Consider the following 20,234-nt stretch of genomic DNA (forward strand, 5'->3'; position numbering starts at 1 on the left):
TCACAAATTAGTCGCAATCTATGCAATTAATTATTTTTTCATCTATATTTAATATTCTATACATGTATCAAACATTCGATGGGACATGTACTAAAATTTAGTTCTAAAATAAAACACCCCCTTGATACATGAAGTATCTTGCAAGGTTGCAATTGTGTATACTGTATACTGTACCTCGCGTTCACATTCTGGAAGCAGCGCTGATGTAGGCTGCCGTAGTACACAGTAAACTGGTACTACGAGCACTGTTCCAAGTGACAACAGGGCGTACTGTTTGGTGTGGGGGTACTGTGGCAGGCTGATGAACACTGAACTGGGCACGCCATGCCATTAAGGCTGTCCGCACCGCAGACCTGCAAAGCGTGCGCTACGGTATCGGACGCACCGCTAAAGCGTACACCGCTCGCCTGCAAAGCGTGCGCTACAGTACCGGTCGGTCGATGGACCGCTATTTCTGGAGGAGCTACGTGCCGTGCGCTACCCGCGACTCTGCATCCTAGGGGGAGAGAGAGAGAGTTGAGGAGAGAGAGAAAGGGGGAGGGAGGGAAATAAAATATGGAATAGTGGGTATAGAGTATGGGATAGAGATAATACGGGTGCGGGAAGAAATATGTATAGAGTAGAGAATCTTAATGACTATGATAGAATATTTCTTTTTAGAGATAGAAATAGAGGTGGACGGGTGTTGATAGCCTAAGGGGCGGGCATAAATGTAGGGCATGTAGCAGCAGCGCCGAGCGAACCGTCCCGTCGCCTAGCATAAATGCACCCGCTGGATGCGATGCGACGGACGATGACGCGGTCGGAGGAGAGGGAGGACCGCGACCGAGGCGGAGCGCAGGCCCGCCGACAGCAACGGCAACCGATCGAAAGGCTAGCCAGCCCTTTCAACAAGTCTCAAAAGCTCTGCGCTCCGCTGGTAGCTTTCTCGGGCCGGAGAAAAGCCGAAACAGACAAACGGATTGCAGGAGAGAGAGAGGGCCAGGGAGAAGAGAAGGCGAGAGAGAGAAAAGCTGAGGCGCGCAGGCGCTGTCGCTGGTGAGGACATGCTCACGGCAGCGAGGCATGGGCTCAAACCATAGGCGTGTCAGGGACGGAGGAGAGCGGCGACCACTCTTCGTCTCGGTCCTCGCGTGCTCCTGGGCTTGCTCCTCGTGCTAGAAACCCCCGCTGTCGTGGGTGTTTAGGTGGTGTTTGGATGCACTCACTAAAATTTAGAAGATATGTAAGGAGAATATTGTATAGGGTGTTTGGATACTAATAAAAAACAAATTATATAATCCATCAGTACTCCGCGAGATGGATTTTTTAAACCTAAGTAATTCATCATTAGCAAATGTTTACTGTAGCACCACATTGTCAAATCATGGACTAATTAGGCTTAAAAGATTCGTCTCGCAAATTAGTCGCAAACTATGTAATTAATTTCGTAATTAGTTTATATTTAGTAATCTATATATGTGTCCAAATATTCGATGGGACAGCGACTAAAATGTAGGAGGAACAACCAAACACCCACTTAGCTGCGACTGCAAGCATTGCCGCTGTGGAGTGGCGGTGGTGGAAGTGGAATCGCAGCCGGTGCCGCGATGGATGCGTAGCGGCAGTTAGATTTGGTCATGCGGCACCAGATCATGGCCACTGTCTGCGAGAGCGAGGTGGCGTGGCTGTCTCCTCTCCTCCCTCCCCTCTGTGAGGTCGAGACGACGACACAAGTGGAGTGAATAATCATTTTTAAATTTAAAATAATTATAAAATTAAAATAATCGGTCTAATCAAGACTACACCCCTCTATCAAAGTTCATAAGCACCTTATAAAATCTTAATTATGCAACAAATATGCCGGAATAGCTAGAGCTCACTTATTCAATTCGAGGAGTAAGGTTACACAAACATATGCCACTAGTATTTTACACAACAAGAGAGCTCATACACATGCTAGTAAGCAAAAGTACAAAACCAACTAAGCTCACTAGCAATGCTCAATAACGGCCCCGTTCGGCTTACCCCATATTCGACTTGTTCGGCTTATTTTTTCAGCCGGAACGATATTTTTCTCTCACAACAATTCAGCCAGAATATTGTTTTTCAACCATTTTCAGCCAAGTTTCAGACCAGCGAACAGGACCAACAAGGCAATCAATCTCAAATTAGAGAGCGCAAATACTTAGCTACACAAACAAAGCAATGTGACTAACAAGGTTACAAAAACTAAATTAACCACGCAAGAGAGCTACTTCTATGCTACACAAGCAAGAAGGATAAATAGTAAGCTACACAAGCTAATTAATTACAAGAGCAACTAAAAAAGCACAATGTATATAAAAATAATTACAAGCTTATGTAAAGGGATTGTAAACCAATGAGAAGAACAATATTGACACGGTGATTTTCTCCCAAGGTTCACTGTGCTTGCCAACACACTACGTTCCCATTGTGTCGATCACTCACTTGGTGGTTTAGCGGCTAATTGGCATCATCTGCCAAGCCCGCACATCGGACACCTGCAAGAACCTACCCTAAAAGTGAGGGTAGCTTAATGACACGCTCAACTAGAGTTGCTCTTTGCGGCTCCCGCGGGACGAGCACAATGCCCCTCACAAAGCTCTTCTCTAGAGCACCGCACAAGCTTCTTGCAGGCTTCAACGTAGACTACCACCAAGCCGTCTAGGAGGTGGTAACCTCCAAAAGTAATAAGCACCATCGGCTTACAACTCGATCACCTTGTGGGACTCGATGCAACCTCACGATGCAATCGTATTAGAATCGCTCACTCACTCAATCGGATAAACACTATCAAGCTCAAGTGAGTTAGAGGGCTCCCAAGCACTACCACATAAGCCATCAAGCCTCTAGTGTGCTCAACAACCAGCCCAAGGCCGAGACCCCCTTCTATTTATAGCCCCCACGAAAATAGAGCTGTTGTACCCCTTCACTGGGCACAGCTCGGGGTGACCAGACGCTCCGGTCATGTCGACCGAGTGCACCTAGCCAGGGTCCGGTCAACAGATGCACGCCACGTGTTGCCTTCGTTCAACCTCAGTCACTAGATCTCAACGGTCAGTTGTCTCGCATCAACAGTCAAGTCACGATCGGATGTAGCACAGTGAGATGACCAGACGCTGCTACGCCTGAGTCTGGTCATTTCCAAAGAGCTCCCCGAGCCTCTGTTTTACGACCGAACATGTCTGGTCGATCACGATCGGACGCAGCATCAGTGTTTGGTCCTTCTCCTCTTCTCTACGCTGCCATGTTAGCGTATGTTAGTACTGACCGGACGCAGGCCCTGAGCGTCTAGCCACTCTTCGCGCCAGCGTTCGGTCATGAGACCGAGACTGTACGCTCACAGCTGCTACTGACCGGACGCAGGGTCAGAGTCCGGTCAATGTGTGACCAGCGTCCGGTGCACTTTGTGAAATCCTATCTTTTCTGTGACACTCCGCCAGTGAAGTTTTGAACCCTTGTAAATGTGTCAACACCACCAAGTGTACACCATCATGTGTATGTGTGTTAGCATTTTCACAATTGTTTTTCAAAGGATCAGCCACTTAACTTGCCATACCACTCGATCTAGCGACGATGCAAAGTTAGATCACTCGAGTAGCATTAGATGACCGATATGCAAACAAGTTTGCCCCTCTTGATAGTAAAGTCATCTATTCTAAATTCGGTCATCAACTTCTCTACACACCTATGACCGATGAAATGAAATGCCCTAAGTTATACCTTTGCCTTATGCATTCCATTTCATCTCCTCCAATGTCAATGCAACACATGCACCAACATGATCTATAATGATATGATCCACTTTATGTCATCATGTGCTCATATTGGTTCATCGATCTTGACTACACTTGCTTTTCACCATTGCCTTCGTCCATCTGCGCCAAGTCTTGCTCAAGCTTCACCGCCACACGGTCTATCGCTCTAAAGCCTCCAACTTGACTTCACGCTTGCAACCGGTCCATCAAGCTAAGTCTTGTCTTGATCTTCTCCACCTTGATCACATGACTCAATGTCATGTCTCATGTGCAATTAGCTCCTTCATCATCACGTGTGTGAGCTTTACAACATCACCGAGTCATTTCCACCTTCATGGCATATGTTGCTCACATGTATGTACCTATGGACTAATCACATGTGTATCTCACATAAACATAATTAATCCACCTAGGTTATCACTCAATTACCAAAACCACACAAGGACCTTTCACCCACATATCCTAAGATTCCACCTTTTTGCTTCTTCTTCTTCTTCCTATTCTGATTGGTGTGTTGGTCACTGCCTGAGCTTTTATCGGTTGTTTGGTGGTGGTTGTTGCAGGATGTGCTGGGGTCATCAGAGTCAGATCCCATGAGGTCGACACGGCAAGAGGAGCCATGCCACTGAAGTGCACAACCTCTCCGAGAAGGTGGGTGCCGGGTGCGTGGTCGGTCATTGTCTCTCCCTCCTCGCTCCTTTCCACCATTTGGACAATTAGGTAGGTGACAACCCATGGTCTTGACCACCGATGAGACTGGTGCAGAGGAGGAGGAGCAGGATCAATGAGAAGATGAAGGCGTTGCAGACCCTCATACCCAACTCAAGCATGATGGAACAGTACTTCTAGGCGTAGATCAAGGGTAGCACTTGACTTATACAATACCTTGTTAAGTACCTCATTGAGCGTAGTTGTGTCCATAGCACCGCCGACAAGGTAGCAGTGATGTGGAGGCATGGTCCGATCTGGTGATGAAGGCGATGGCGCTTCCCATCGCTTACATCATGCCCTTCTATATTGGACTAGGCCTAGGATGTCGATGGGATGCTGGCGGCTATGGTGAACCTCGTGTCTCGAGCCCAAGCCCCCACCTCCTAATTATTACGCTGCATGACGGGGGGCCATCAGCTAGGAGTACGGCTGGGCGCCCCTGATCAAGGTGCGGATCAAGGGTCCAATTGGTCGTTGGGCCAACTGGTGGAGATTAATCTAACAGTCTCCCCCTTGATCTCACCTTATAACTTAAACTTAACTTACTTTATCTTTTTTCTATTCTATTATAGATCAATGCATAGAGCATGCCTCATCATCACGGTCAGTTGCCATTAGATTAAACAGCTACAATGCACCTCTCTATTTTAAAACAGATTCTCAACTAGGCCCTTAGTATTCAAAAATCATAGACTTTCCCGTAAACCCATGTCGACTATGTGTTCTCTGAACGTACTGGGTGGTTAGCCTTTGGTAAGCAGATCTGCAAGTACTTGCTTGGTACTTATATGCTCAATGCTTTCAAAATGATTCTGGATGTTCTCCTTTAAAACATATAACTTAATGTCAATGTGTTTGGTAGCACACTTGATATGTTGTCTTAGGATTTAACTACTTTAAATAGTTATTGCTATTGACTACCATTATTAAATCTAGGTACATGTTCCCTTAACCTCTTTTGCATGTTCCTGAGGCCTCATGACAAGCTATACCATGGTATGCATCATTGATTACACTACAACTGTTTCATTGGAGCTTTTCCACAATAATACTCCAACTGTGAGTGTTAGCAACTACTATGGATTTCACTACATATCTCACCAAAACTTAACATTTGTACCCACAACTATTTGAGAGTACTTATTCTTTCTTACTTAGCATGAGGCCTATAATACTTTACAAAAACTGTAAGACATTCTTAACTCTATTCTAATGATCTATGTCTAGATTAGACTTCTACCAAAATATCTCGGATACATAAGCTACATCAAGGTAAGTTCTTACTTGTACTTGTACACCCATTAAGCTTAAAATAACTGAAGCATATGGAACCATGTTCATTTGATCAATCTCATATCGGTTCCTCGAACACTTAAAGTTCCCAAATCTATTACCCTTGACTATAAGAGCAAGCGTAGGTTTACTCACATGCATATTTTATTTCTTTAGAATCTTTTCTAAGTATGCCTTTGCGATAGTCCTAATACCCCTTTTCTTCTATCTCGATGAATTTCAATTCCTAGAACCAATGATGCTTCACCAAGATTATTCATATTCAAACTTAAGGACAAGAACTACTTCTCCAATGGTAGATTAACATCACTACTAGTGAGTAGGATGTCATCCATACACAGGATGCGGAAAAAGAATTTTTCATTCTTGAACTTCGCATAAACGCTATTGACCTTCTTATTTTCTTTAAACCCAAACTTTCTTATTGTTTCATCAACTTCAAATACTACTGTCTAGAGACATGTTTTAACCCATAAATGGATTTCTACAGGCGGCATCCCATACGCTCTTTTTCTTCCATGACAAAACCTTTGGGTTGTGCTATGTAAACGTTTTCATACAAATCCCCATTGAGAAATGTCGTCTTTACATCCATCTGATGTAACTCTGAATTGTAATATGCCAATAACACCATTATAATTCTAAAAGAATTCTTGCATGAGACTAGATAGAAAACTCTCATCGTAATCTATTCATTCTCTTTGCGTAAAGTCTTTTGTTACAAGTCATGCTTTATATCTTTCCACATTTCCTTTGGAGTCACATTTTATCTTGTAGACCCTTTCACAACCTACTGTTTTGGCTCCATTAGGAATTTTTTCTAAGTCCCAAACATCATTGGTATTCATTGAATTTATTTCAACTTCCATAGCTTTTTGCCATTCAAACGAGTAAACGTTTCTTATGGCTTCTTTAAATGAGGTGGGATCACCCTCTATTTGAATTTCTTCACTAACATGGACTTCATAGTCATTAGAAAACTAGTTTACTAATTCTTTGAGACCTTCTAGGGCCTCAGCTACTGGCCCTTTCATGTGGGGCTATTGTTGCTCTTCATTGCCAAGAGGCAACTGATTCTACTGGCTCCTGTATCATAAGATCCTTGTTTACATTATTCATCTTCTTCAAAGAGCCAACAACAGGTGTTGTATAAGTCATACAACATCAACAGGTATCGAGAAATCCTATGACTTCAATCACTGAAGTGGGCACACAGTCTCGCTTCTCTTCAAGTCATAGGTCGCTACATACTGTGCTCCCCCAAATCATCCTATCTTTTATAAAGATAGTGTATCTTCTAATTTCTTATTTGGGTTCAATCTGTTAAAACCTTATATGGCGCTTTAAGCACCGCTTTAATATCTTTGATGGTGACTACGCTATCTTCCTCTCAGAACTTTTAAAAAATTTAAGAATTTAGCTGTTTCTCTGCTTAGGGGTATTATTGTTATGACCGACAGTTACATTCATCAAAATCTTTATCTCACTCTTAATAAAGAGTAGTTTCTTAATTGATCTTAATTCTTACTCTTAATTCATCTCATAATTCTCCTCCTCGAAATATGGCATGAACTATACTGCCATAATTTTGAGAACTATTCAGAAAATTGTGAACGAGGAGACACTTATTACTTACTTCATTCACCTGATTATGCCATGCAAATAAAGTTATTTTTTATCCATATATGAGAACACTTTCATCAATCCACTTCAAGAACTCGACATGGTTTTTATTAATTATACTTTTGTAAGTCACGCTTGCATCTTTTTCTTGTCCTTTGATTAGTATTGATCATGACGGTGCATTTCTATTATGTCATGGTCAATACTAGGATAGCATAAGAGCTACCTAAACTTCTCTCGCTATGTGGGATAAAAAAAACATACGAGGCATCACAAAACTTTTCCCGTCATGCAGGATTGACTAGCATAAGTATTATGCCAAACTTCTCCCTATGCGGGATAAATCTATATACAAATTACCGTAACGAAAAATTTAGTCATGATAACTAAAACATTCACTTATACTTCATTTTCCAATTAAATCTTCCCGTTAGTTCTAATTTAATCAGAAAATTAGTAAACTAACAAAAAACTATCATAAACTAGCTTGACTCAAGCCTTTTCATTCACATACCCTAGCATTGCAACCCGTTGGCATGCAGCCGAGTGATCTCGTCGGTTAAAACACACAAGGTGCTTTTGCATCAATTCTACATCACCGTTGGGTAGAAAATAGAATTAATACATAAAACTCATAAATCAACTTGAAATACATATAACTACTCTTAAAAATTAAATTCTCCCATTGATTCGAATTTAATTAGAAGATAATGAACACTTCATTACAGCGGAAACATGTTAATAAAATACATTTTATTAGTTCACGAGCATTTTTTGGTCCGTATCTACTCTTTGAAAAATTGACCATGTTAGTGTAAAGTTTATCAAAGATTTAAACCTCAAACTTGAACTCATTTTAATATTGTCATCATAAATGTTGGTCAGAAAATGATAATACCATAATCTGACTCAAACAAAATGGACTACTCCTCTAATTTAAATTTTTTTGTTGGTTCCAATTTAATTTGAGGATAAACATAATCATAATTAACTAAATATAACTGCTCTTTAAATTAAATTATCTCGTTGGTTCGAATTTAATTAGAGGATAATAAACATTAAACTTTGCAGAGGAAACATGAAAAATTGTTTATCTTTCAGAAACATTTTACTGTGTACTTATCTACTATCTAAACAATTTATCCCATTGGTTCAAAATTGAATAGAGATGAAAAACTAATAAAAAATTCAACAAAATTCACTTCTAAAAATAAATAAACTAATTCGGATCAGTACTGTGCATTCGGCCCAACCTGGAGAAACAGTCCGTGGCCCATTTGCGAAATCGCGCCCGCGCGCCCGTTCTCAGCCCAACGTGCCTAGGTTCCGACCCACGACCCCATTCGCACATGCTTGCCCGTGCTCCCCCTCGCCCAGGCCGCAACCTAGGCCTAGGCCAGAAATCCCTACGCCCGCCTAGGCTGTAAGGTAGCCCGGTCATCGCCACCCGTCCATCTCGATCGGACGGTCGTGTGCACCGATCGGGAGAACAAAAACCGTCCCCACCCGACCGACCTCCCCTAAACCCTAGACTCATTCATTCTTCCCCCTCGACTCTCTCTCACCGAGCGGCGACCACGGTGGCCATCGGCGCCGATGAGGAGAAACTCTGCCAGAGCAGATCTGGCAACTCTCCTCTACTTCTTTCTCGCTCCTCTTCTCTTCTGTCCTAAGAGCGCCCCCAATGGAGCAACGGTGGAGAAGCAGCCACCCGCGGCGGCCGAAGAAGATAGCGGCACCGTCGCACGTCCCTTCACCGGTGCGCGCGTTCACCCGTGTAACACCCTCGGTGTTATTCCCTAAACCAACTAATAAGTCATGTTACGAGCATCATGTTTATGTGTTAATGCATGTGATAAAGTATGTAGATAAATTTCTGTAACTCAAAATGATCAATAAAAATGCTAAACAAAAGTTGATTCGATAGTTCATACGTAACAAGTAGGGTTTTAAACCAATTTTTATTAAGCAAAAATACTATAAAACATGTGTGTGACAGTTAAATGAAGTTTGAAATATGAACTTTGTAGATGACAGTGAAATACTTGCTGTCGAAAAATGATATTACTAGCTAATATTTTTAGTAGCTTAGAAATCACAAATTGAAATCAAATTCAGCTCAAAACTTAGAAAATTTTCAAGTTTATCAATAGCTATTGGGTTAGAGGGTGATACGGTGTTTTAGCTCAGTTGAGCAGCCTCATGTATCAGTTTGATCGTGGTAAAGTCGGTTTTGGTTTAGAGGCAATGTTTAGTGGTAGTCGCTGCTTTAAAATATATGCACAACACATTCTTGGGCTAGCCCTCTGGGCTGGGCGTGGTCACTAGGCCAAGGAGACGTGCCATCGTGGTGTTGGCGAGCTTTGCGTGCGCACACGCGCTGCCGTGCTTGGCCGACCTGGTCGCCCTAACTCGACCGTGAGGAGCCACCATTGCTGTGGCTTGCCCGGCTGAGCAGTGCTGCCCCTACCCCGTGTGCTGTCGCACCGCTGACCCACCTCGCATCCTGATGTAGCCACTGCAGCTACTATCTCATCACGTCGCGCTCGCGCCTGCCCGCTGCACCGTGCTGTGTCGTTGGCCCGCTTTGATGCCATGAGCATGAGGCCGTGTCGTCGTCGCCTTGCCATTTATGGCACCGTGGTGTGTGGTCGTTAGCTAGCGCTTGGCCATGGGTCGCCCTAGTCGTGCCAATCATGTCCTACCAAGCACGCACAAGCCAAGCCTCTGACCAAGTCCCCATCACCTCCCGTCCGCTCGCTTCTCCCATGTCTGTCTCTCTACTGTTGCCGCTACTGCACCGCGCTAGAGTGCCTAGACACGAGAGGACGCCTTCCATTAATTCACTGTGCCCACCGCTCCATCCTCATGTCCCCTCTCTAGCCGTCCCCACCCCGCTTTGATAGCAGATCAGTCATGCTCTAATTTTGGAGCTTTGCTCCTGCCACCGCGCCATTAAGGCCCAGCCCGCCTCACCGTGGCCAGCTCCATCCTTGCCATCTCATGTCGAATTGACAGCACCACTAGCCCCGCCTAGAACCCCTCTTCATCATGCGCACCCAAGTCACAGCCCTATAGCCGCCTCCACGCCACTAACACGGCCGTGTCGCTACGGTTTGCCATCGAGCTCGCCATGTGCACGCGACCAGACTTGCTCGGGGTGTCTCTGGCTAGGCCACCGCCACAGGGTAGGATCATGGTGCGTCACTGATGCTTACCCGTCACTTCTATTATCTGTTGCACGCTGTGGCTCACTGAAACGTGGTTGCCACCGCTGCAGGTCGCCCCTCCATCGGGGAGAGCCCGCTCTACTTCACCTACGTTCGTTCAACCATCGCCCATCGTCACGTGTTGGACCATAGGGGAGCATCGATCCCATAGCTAGGTTTTCAAGGGTCTCGGTTGGCCGGCGTAATGGGGCCGTACCGGTCCACGCCGCGCGCGGCGAGCGCGGTGGTCATAGGGACCTCCTTGATGCGAAGACAGCTTCTCTCGGGCTCTTTCGTGCATAAGTGCTGACTGAGTAAATAGGATGAATAGTGGTTGCAAGAATAGTAGGTAGCTTGGGGGCGTTTTCACTAAAACGCCAGCGCACGTGTGGGCTCCCCGCCGTGGGCCACCTCCGTGCGTGGGACGCGCCCCGTGTGGGCCGCATTGGGCCAGTTTGGTTCATCTTTTTAGTAAAGAATTAGAAATGATTTTGTATTTTTTTAAGAACCAGTTTTGTGTAATTAATCTAAAATCATGTAGATGTCCAAAAATTATGAAACAAATTTTGTTAGGTTCCTAAAACTATGATCTATCTGCTAGTATATTTTGTTCACATAGTTTTATAATATTTTTAGGAGTTATCTAATTAATTTAAGATGCTTAATATTGTAGGATATAAACTTATAGGAATTGTTGTGATAAATTGGTGATAGTGTTGGCTCTGAAACTTTCACAGTAAATTCCTCACATTATTAGGTGCTCACTGTAATTTTTGTATCTCCATAATAATTAGTTTGCTAAGGTAGCTAAATGAGCCCTAGTTCAAAAATATATATTTAATCAATAAAATACCAAAGCACCTTGGGATTTTAAAACTAGAACATTTTTCTAGAGACAAAGCCTTACTGAATGACATGGATACATACACCAGTACGTTACTCATTAAATCTGGCTCATTAGCCTGCTGAGCGTAATCGTATATTTAAGAGTTGTGGTTACCGTTGATTAATTGTGCCTCTACGTTGTATCCACGTATATCATAATAGGAACAACGATGGATCATGGAGTCAACTGAAGTAGTGAAAAAGATGATGCCTCAATAATCGTGTCACTATGATGGAATGCTAACTTTTGGTTATATCTTACCTAAGAAAACCCCGGTGCATAACCCCTATTATTCTACACTTTATCTTATACTTGTGCATTAAGTTTTAAGGAGTTGAATAAAAACCACTTGCATATATATATCCTTATCCTATGAGTCCTACTAGTATGTCAGGATCGTATAGATTGCTATGCTATAGGATCCGCTAGAAATCGAGTGATTACATGTCACTCGCGAGAGATAGAAAAGATATTATTGTTGTTATTATATTACTGTCATAAGGAATATATATGAATGATAATTAGAGACCGGACGAAATGGTACTTTGGATCTGGGCTTGGTTAGGCATTCGAGCGAGGCTCGGATTGCACTTGTTTCGCCTGTGTCAATTGAGGACCGTCCATTGCTGTGGACGATAGTCAAGTCACAGACTTATTATCCTAAGCACATACTTGTTTATGGGAGCGGGAAGGCTCGTTACGCTCTTATCGTGGGTTCTGGCTCTTTTCGGACCGACTGATTGGAGACAAGGAAAGGTGGAGGTCTAAGCACCATACTGAGACCGGGTCTCAAGTGTGGGGGCTTAGAGTCCAAGTTTGGATGGGGAGCTGGGCTCCATGACAGGAGTAGAATGGATTGATCTTGTTTGTGCCTGAGGTACAAACAGGACATGTATTTTGGGGTACCCAGCTGGGATATATTAGTTCGCGAATCGCCGTTTCCGTGAGACGGTATGACTTGGCTATGGTCTAGCACCGTAGTAAGAACTGGAATATGAAAGCTAGTAAAACGGTTCTGATTGCTTACCACCTGCTTGAAAGTAGCATAGGTGCTTATATAGAATGGTTAGTTAATGAACTAATAATGACTGCTAATGAAGTTGAATATAAGGACGCACATTTAGTAATGCTTCCGCAGATATAATAACCCACAAGCCAGATAGCCTTCCATATCCTTAGAGTCTTTTATTTTTCTCCTATCGGGTAAGTTTTGCTGAGTACAATAGAGTACTCAGGGTTTTATTCCCCTATTGCAGGTGATCGGAGGATACTTAGAGCTGACTCTTATGTGTGAAAACCTCTTGGTGGGCTCAGAGAAGATTCCTTTCACGCTACGACCGTAGTGTTTATTTATAACCCTCACGAAAGGTTTTTATAAGAAAAGATGTAAAATCTGCTAGCATCTCTTGTATGAAAATGTCCACTATGTTAGTGCTCCATCATATCATTAAATTAATCTTGCTTCCTCTATAACTCTGATAACATTGTTATATCCCGTTGTTATAATCAATTGAGGTAATATTTTGTTACTATAATAAAGTGATGCAAGAAATGACTTAAGAGAATGTTGTAAGTTGTATTATCTCATTTATGATTCTGATAGAAAAATGTGGATTTTCGAGTTCTCCCTTGAGGTATACTCAATGGAACTACATAGTTTAGTGTCCTCTCTTAGGTACTTAGTGTCTAATGAAAGACAAGTACTCCTAGGAGACATTAGATTAGACGGTTCTGCCACAACCCGAGAGTGAGCGCGCTGCCGTCGAAGGGTTGTGTTGCATTGCCCTTGCACACGCGCGCAGAACGTCAGAAGCGCCAGCGAGCCCTTTGCTCGGCCGGTCTTCCGGCGCGTCGACGAAGCGGCGCGGTTTATCTTCCCGCTCGGTGTCAACAACGGCTGGTGGTAAGGGAAAACGGGTAGGTCCCTTCTTTCTCCCACTTTTCTCGCTAGGGTTAGGGTTAGGGTTGGATATTGCTCAGGATTTTGGTTCTAGGGTTCGCATGCCACTCGACGGTGGGGTCCTAAGCCCGCGCGCCTGACCATGGCGACTCGGCGTATCCTTCCCGCACGACAGCGGGTCTCTTCCCGTGCGACGGCGGTGATGACGGCGGAGGAGGAGCTCAGTGAGTTCCTCTCGCTCTCCGTCCATGTTATTAGGGTTAGGGATTCTACCCCTAATCTAGATCTACACTAGAACCTGGCTCTAATGCCATTAATGGAACCAACAATACTTCTAGGCGTAGATAAGGGGTAGAACTTGACTTATACAATACCTTGTTAAGTACCTCATTGAGCACAGTCGCGTCCATAGCGTCGCCGACGAGGTAGCAGTGACGTGGAGGCTCGGTCCGGTCTGGTGACGAAGGCGATGGTGCTTCCCATCGCTTACAACGCGCCCTTCTAGATCGGACTAGGGTTAGGACATCGGTGGGGCGCTGACGGCTACCTTGTATCTCGAGCCTCAACCCCCACCTCCTATTTATTGTGCGGCGCGACAGGGGAGCATCAGCTAAGAGAACGGCTGGACGTCCCCGATCAGGGCACGGATCAATGACACAATTTGGGCGTTGGGCCAACCAGTGAAGATCAATCTAACGGAGCAAGGTCGGCTCTCCTCCTTTCCTGTCATATTGCTTGGTTCTTGCGGTTTCTGCGTTTCCCTTGGAATTTGGGAGCTAATCTTTCTTGCTTCTGCTGCTTTTGGCGAATGGTTTCGCAAGTGCAGACGGACAATGGCCTCCATGCTGGATGATGCCATTGAGTACCTGAAGCAGCTTCAGCTCCAGGTGCAGGTGACCAAACTGACACCGCCCTGCTTGTTTGCAAGTCCTAATTACCTACAGTTTGGGATATGCTGGACTGCCTGGTAGTAACCAACAGCCTGGGGTATGTAACTGCATAGGCTAAATGATTAACAGTTGACATGGCCATATCCGCATGTCAAGTAGCTGAATGTTCGGCGGAACAGTCGAACTGTGAATGCCAAGAAGTTAGATACTCGTAATAAAACAAGGTTGGGAAAAATTGCGGTCCACTATATTGTAGATTTAGCTGGACTTTCAAATCTTAGACCGAAGTGAATTGCTTGAAAAATTATCGAATTCCATGTCTAAACACACGCGTATCAGGATTCAGGATTCAGGATTCAGGAGGTATAAGTTTCTAGGAGATGCTTTAAAGTTCTATATCAAACCAACTAGAGTTGGTAATCAGTAGGTAATATTTAACTCTAAAAAGGTATCAGGATTCAGGAGGTATAAATTTCTAGGAGATGCTTTAAAGTTCTATATCCGATGTTGGAGTATGTACACCCTGGTAGCTGGGATAAATCACAACGCTCGGTTCCTATCCTAAAAGAGAAATAGAGAACACAACATTTGGCCGTCTTTGTTTTGTGTATTGTTATATGCTACTAGCTACGAAATGCTTTATCCATTCCAGCCATGATTCATGTATTCCTCGTTTATGCAGTCCAATATCAGCCTGTTTGCTTTACTTTTACTTTTATTTATTTTTTACAGATGTTGTCTATGAGGAATGGGCTGTATCTGCCTCCAAGAAACTTGTCTAGAGCACCTGAGGCTCTGGCACACTCAGAAATGTGTGCCGCACTTAACCAAAGTGGTGCCAAGGCATCAAATTCTGGCGCTGTTGTACTACCTGGAAACCAAATTCCTGTAGCTCGTCTTTTATTTGATCCACCAAATCATGATCAACGGCATGAAAACCCACTTGTATTACAAAGTGTCCCTAGGAGTTCAACCGCTGTAGAGCCTCAGTTCCTTCGAGAGCCAGCACAGCCCAGCTTTCAATCCTTTCAGCTGGCTCTACCTCCTGAGGTAAATGGTAATCCTTTTGTTATGTCTAGAGTCGGTAACCCAAATAGGTAGTAACGCCTCTCTTTTTTGTTTCACTTGTTTCTTGCTCAGTTATATAGATGATCTTCAAGGAGGACATGATGTTAGAGCATCGCCTAACTTCAGCTCAAGAAACCACATCTTTACCAGGTTAGAGATTGTAAGCCATAGTTGGCAATTCGATAAGTATGTTTTACTTACCGATTTTAACCTTAATTTACTCCTTCAATAGGACATGAGGCCAAGCCTGGTAGGCAGGAAGCACGCATGGTGAATTCTGATCTTTTTGATAGAGGTTCGCTTGGGAAAGAAAGAGCACAGGACTTGATGCCAAAAAACACAGGAAGTGTACTGTTTATGTCATACTTGCATAGGTAAACTTCCTTTTTGGCGCATAAAGGGGGTGGGTAAATTGTCTCTGTTTAAGATGAAAGGGATCATTTGAAAAATAAAATGCTAGTAATAGCTTCCCTTGTGATTTTAAACATTTTGTGAAATCAGAAGTGAACGGTGATTATTATCTCTTCTCCATTCAGATTATTCCCTGTGGTTACAATAGCTTCGTCTTCTTTTGCCCCGAGGTTTTATAATGTACTTCTGAAAAAAGGATTGCATACCCTATTTGAAGAGCTCCTATGAGCTTATGTTCCACTTAGTGGTCTTGATTCTGATGATGTAATTTTCTGCATTCATCATGTGATTGGTTTACTTAGGTTTTATCAAATTATTAAAAAAAAGGCCATCGTTCAGATATACAGCATCATTTTGGTTCCTCTCTGATGAATTATACATTATTTCTCTAGAAATCTGGTGCCACTAGATTAGCACACACATGTTGACCCCTGTTCGCTTTCTGATCATGGTCAGCTTGCAGAGCAGCGACTCGGAGGGAAGTCTGAGGACAGGATCAAACTAACTACACGATGGGTCATGGGTCGCCCTGAATGATTTTTCCCATTGGGATACTTCGTTTTGGCGGGACCGAGGCAAAGAGTAGGAACTAGGAGCAAGTTCACACCGATCGCCAGTCGATCTGAATGTTAGTAGCTGAATCAGATTGTAGTCTCGTGAACAATCTTGTAAAAAGAGAGCATGCATTAATTTCGGCCACACTGTGACCTCATTTCGGCGGTTTCAGTGGTAATTGGGTGGATGTATTGCAAGGCTATCTGCTGATCTCATTCATGATCCCACCTCTGTAATGCTATCCGAGGTACAGTATGGATATACGCAATGCTTTCGGCAGTTTCAGTTGAGAAGAAACCTGGAGGTTTGCAACGGCACAGGCACAGCCTGATGCAGATTCAATGTTCTGTAGTCTGCATGATTTTTGTGTTGTTCTGTCTCTTAACCTGGATGCAGCCAGTATGCTGCTTTTTTATCCGTCTCAGTTTAGCTATCTCTAGCTCCTGTTAAGGTCTAGTAGCTGACTCTAGCCCTTTCTTTTGCTACTCTGAACAAGTTGCCTCTATAATGGAAATGAGGATTACCTCGTTTTCGAAAAAAATGACAACGCCGCGCCGGGCGGTCACTGATTATGTGAAGGCGTCTAACCAGGGACAGGGTTGCCTCTGTAATGGAAATGAGGATTACCTCGTTTTCGAAAAAAAATGCCAACGCCGCGCCGGGCGGTCACTGATTATGTGAAGGCGTCTAACCAGGGACAGGGTTGCCTCTGTAATGGAAATGAGGATTACCTCGTTTTCGAAAAAAAATGCCAACGCCGCGCCGGGCGGTCACTGATTATGTGAAGGCGTCTAACCAGGGACAGGGAGGCATGCTCGGTGCTCCACGGCGAAGATCGCTTGCTTGCCTGGGGCCTGGGAGTCATGAGGCCATGAATCCGTGATCCAAACGGCAAACGGCCGCAATCAGGCGTTCGATTTTTGTCGATGCTGGATACGTTGCACGCAATACAGATAGTCTATAGAACATCGAAGTTGGTTATCTTGTGCCAGACTGCTCTCAGTTTTGCAACATTTCCCAAAACCATCTGCACATACACATAGCCCGGGATTCAAACACCCCTTAAGCTGTAGCCAATTTCTTTCAGAGGCTGTTCCTAGAATCAAGATAAGACTGACAAACTATGCATCTGCACATGTGCCTAGCTGCTTATCAATCAAGATTTAAGTTAGGCTTCTTAGTTCTTATCCTGTGCAGCTCAAGTTCACAACCACCACCATATTATGCTCTTCCAACAAAGAATTTCATGCGTGAGTAGAAATGGGCAGATAGAAGCCACATGAACAAAGCATAAGCCCACTAATCTAATAGGCTCACTGTAAATCCATGGATTCACAGAGCAGTCACAAATAGAGACATGTAGCTAAAGCAGTCTTGCCTAGATAACACACAACATCCCTTTTTGCTTGCAAACACTAGCTAAGCAAACCATGGTTGAAAGACAAGGAAAAGTAGGCAACACGAGCATTATGTCATTACAAGCCATCAGGGCTTCATCTCCTCATCCTCCTCGATCTTGGGGGCCAGGTAAAATCTAATGTAACCCATCTCAGCGATCTTGTACTCGACCACCACTGGTAGCTCAGACGACAGGCTGATAGTCACTTGTTCGGACAGTGAAGATGCCTTGGTGAAGGAGTTCATGTACCTCAGGGCAAAGGTCAGGGAAACCGGCTCTTGCATCTCTATAATGGTAGCCTCTTCTGGCTGCATTCAACAAAACAGTATCAATTAACCAGGGCAGTCATCTTTCATATGCTACTGTATTTTTTGAATTGATACAATGCAGTATAAATTAATCCATTGAGAACATCTCACTAATGTTGCAATGTTTTGCTGAAGTTACAAGTAAATTAGCACAGGTACTGAAGAGATTTCTTATGGTACCAATGGCAATTAGCATCATAAACAACTTCTAGGCTTGATTAACAAAATACCCAAGGCAGATAATAAAAATCAATAACTAGGACAAAGCCTAATTCAAGTGGTGCTATCAATTCCAATTGAATCAACCAAATGAAGTGTCATGCTTGCTTTCCGAATTGTCATCTTATGCAATAGACAAATTACCAAATAGCTAGTGTTTTAGGACATCAAATTGCAGGGACAGAGCCAGAAACAGACAAAAGGAGGAGCTAAGTTACAAAGGCTGAAAATTTAAATAGATTTCAACAAGATCTATATTGAAGATAACCACTTGTTGCTTGAGGTGATAACAAGCTATGTCTCAATGTACTCAACTCTCACTTAAGTGCTAATGGTTGATTTTGTGAGCCAGACCGGTGAACCAATTGTACAGACTGAACCAGTGCACATACCACAGAACAGTAATAACAATCTAGCATAGTAGCTAAAGATAATTAAAGAACAATACAAGTACACCATTCAAACTTAACTGCAAATTTGGTAGCTACAAGCAAATAGGCTAAGCAACCTTGGTGAAGAACAATTAATGTACATTTGCTAACCACTGTATGTAGTAAAATCTAAAAAATCAAAGCTAATGTCACTTGCATTTTTCAGGCAACAGGCACACCAAATTGTCCCGGCTTGAGGTAACAACTGGGTTGAGTTATGACAAGGTACCTTGTCAATAGTTTGGTTCTGCCTGCAAACAATGTTTGCACTCCCAATTTCTCCAGAGGTGGAGAACTTCACGCCCTCCTTAGTCACCGAGATAACGACTGCAACAAGAAAACGGCAACTCCTCAATGAACAAAGCTTAAACAATCCACGACAGTAAAATCAACACGAAAAACTCTAATGTACCAGTGTCCCCGATGCTGCTAAGGTCCTTGCAGATCCTCATAAACTCAGTAGAAGGCATGCGGACGATGGCCTGGTACTCGGAATCCGGGATTCCGAGGTGCTCACTGTCGATGTCCATAAGCTTCATCTCAAAATCAGCAATCTTATCTTGCTCTGTTCATTGCCACACGGGAACCACGACGGTCAGGGTCAAAATAACAACCAGAAATCGCAAAAGACGAGAGAGAGAGAGAGAGAGAGAGAGAGAAGGAACGGCCACTCACTGGGCGACTCGAACATGAAGGTGACGGTGTCAGAGCCGTCATCGGCCTTGATGGTGATGATGTCGTCGTTGCCGGCGCAGCGGAGCATCTTGGCCATGTTGTTGAGGTTCATGCCCATGGAGAGGTTGCGGTCGCAGCGGTAGTGCTCGAAGCCCTCGGCGCGGAGGAGCAGCGCGACGAGCGCGACGTGGCTCGAGTCCATGGCCTGGAGCGAGAAACCGGTCCCGGAGCAGTCGAAGTTGGCGTCGGTGACCAGCTCGCGGATCGCCTCCAGGACCTTCTTGAGGAGGCTCCCCTGCACCAGCCGTAGCTCCAACATCGTGGCGGCGGTCTCCTCGTCGGCGGCCCGGCGGCTGAGGGGGAGGAGGGAAGATCGGGGAAACCCTAGCTGGGATCTGGGCGGGAGCGGGCGGTTTGGGAGGGGAGAGCGGCGGCGGGACGGACTTGAGGGGAACGGGGGGAATTAATAGGGAGGCGTTTGGGGACGCGGAGCGGAAAAGGGAGGGAGAAATTTGGGAGACCGCCGCTGCCGCGGAATGTTTTCCCGCCTGGCCGCTCCTTGCCCTGGAAGATTCACCTGACAGGTGGGGTCTCGTTCCGTGGTTCAGAATCGGCCCCACTTGTCGGTAGGAAACACGGGTGGCGCCGTGGCGGTGGCGGTGGCGGTGGCCGTGACGCCGCAATCGGATGCCGCACAACCAACACAAGATGAGGATCACACAAGCCACGAGCAATCCACTGGAGTTACTTCTGGCGCTCCACCGAGAAAGGCACAAGAACCCCTCACAATCACAATGATCGGAGCCGGAGACAATCACATTCCTCCGCTCGACGATCCCTAATCATCGGGCCGTCTAAGTGTCGGCAAACACCAGGAGTAATAAGATCTCCACCA

General features: G+C 44.5%; 1 protein-coding gene and 1 pseudogene across 1 annotated transcript; one reads left to right on the plus strand and one right to left on the minus strand.

Annotated features, from left to right (window-relative positions):
* The first annotated feature begins 1,589 nt into the window (after positions 1 to 1,589).
* Positions 1,590 to 16,257, plus strand: LOC136464823 (transcription factor SPATULA-like; annotated as a pseudogene).
* Positions 16,258 to 17,528: 1,271 nt separating this feature from the next.
* Positions 17,529 to 19,798, minus strand: LOC136464824 (proliferating cell nuclear antigen-like). The gene is made up of 4 exons (XM_066463771.1): positions 19,340 to 19,798; positions 19,077 to 19,229; positions 18,894 to 18,991; positions 17,529 to 18,014 (listed from the first exon to the last, which is right to left on the minus strand). Exons 1-4 carry the CDS (start codon positions 19,656 to 19,658, stop codon positions 17,793 to 17,795), a joined length of 792 nt encoding a protein of 263 aa, XP_066319868.1. The 5' UTR covers positions 19,659 to 19,798; the 3' UTR covers positions 17,529 to 17,792.
* Positions 19,799 to 20,234: the final 436 nt, after the last annotated feature.

The sequence above is a fragment of the Miscanthus floridulus genome, chromosome 7 (assembly GCF_019320115.1).
Source record: "Miscanthus floridulus cultivar M001 chromosome 7, ASM1932011v1, whole genome shotgun sequence".
In the NCBI taxonomy this organism is placed as follows: Eukaryota; Viridiplantae; Streptophyta; class Magnoliopsida; order Poales; family Poaceae; genus Miscanthus; species Miscanthus floridulus.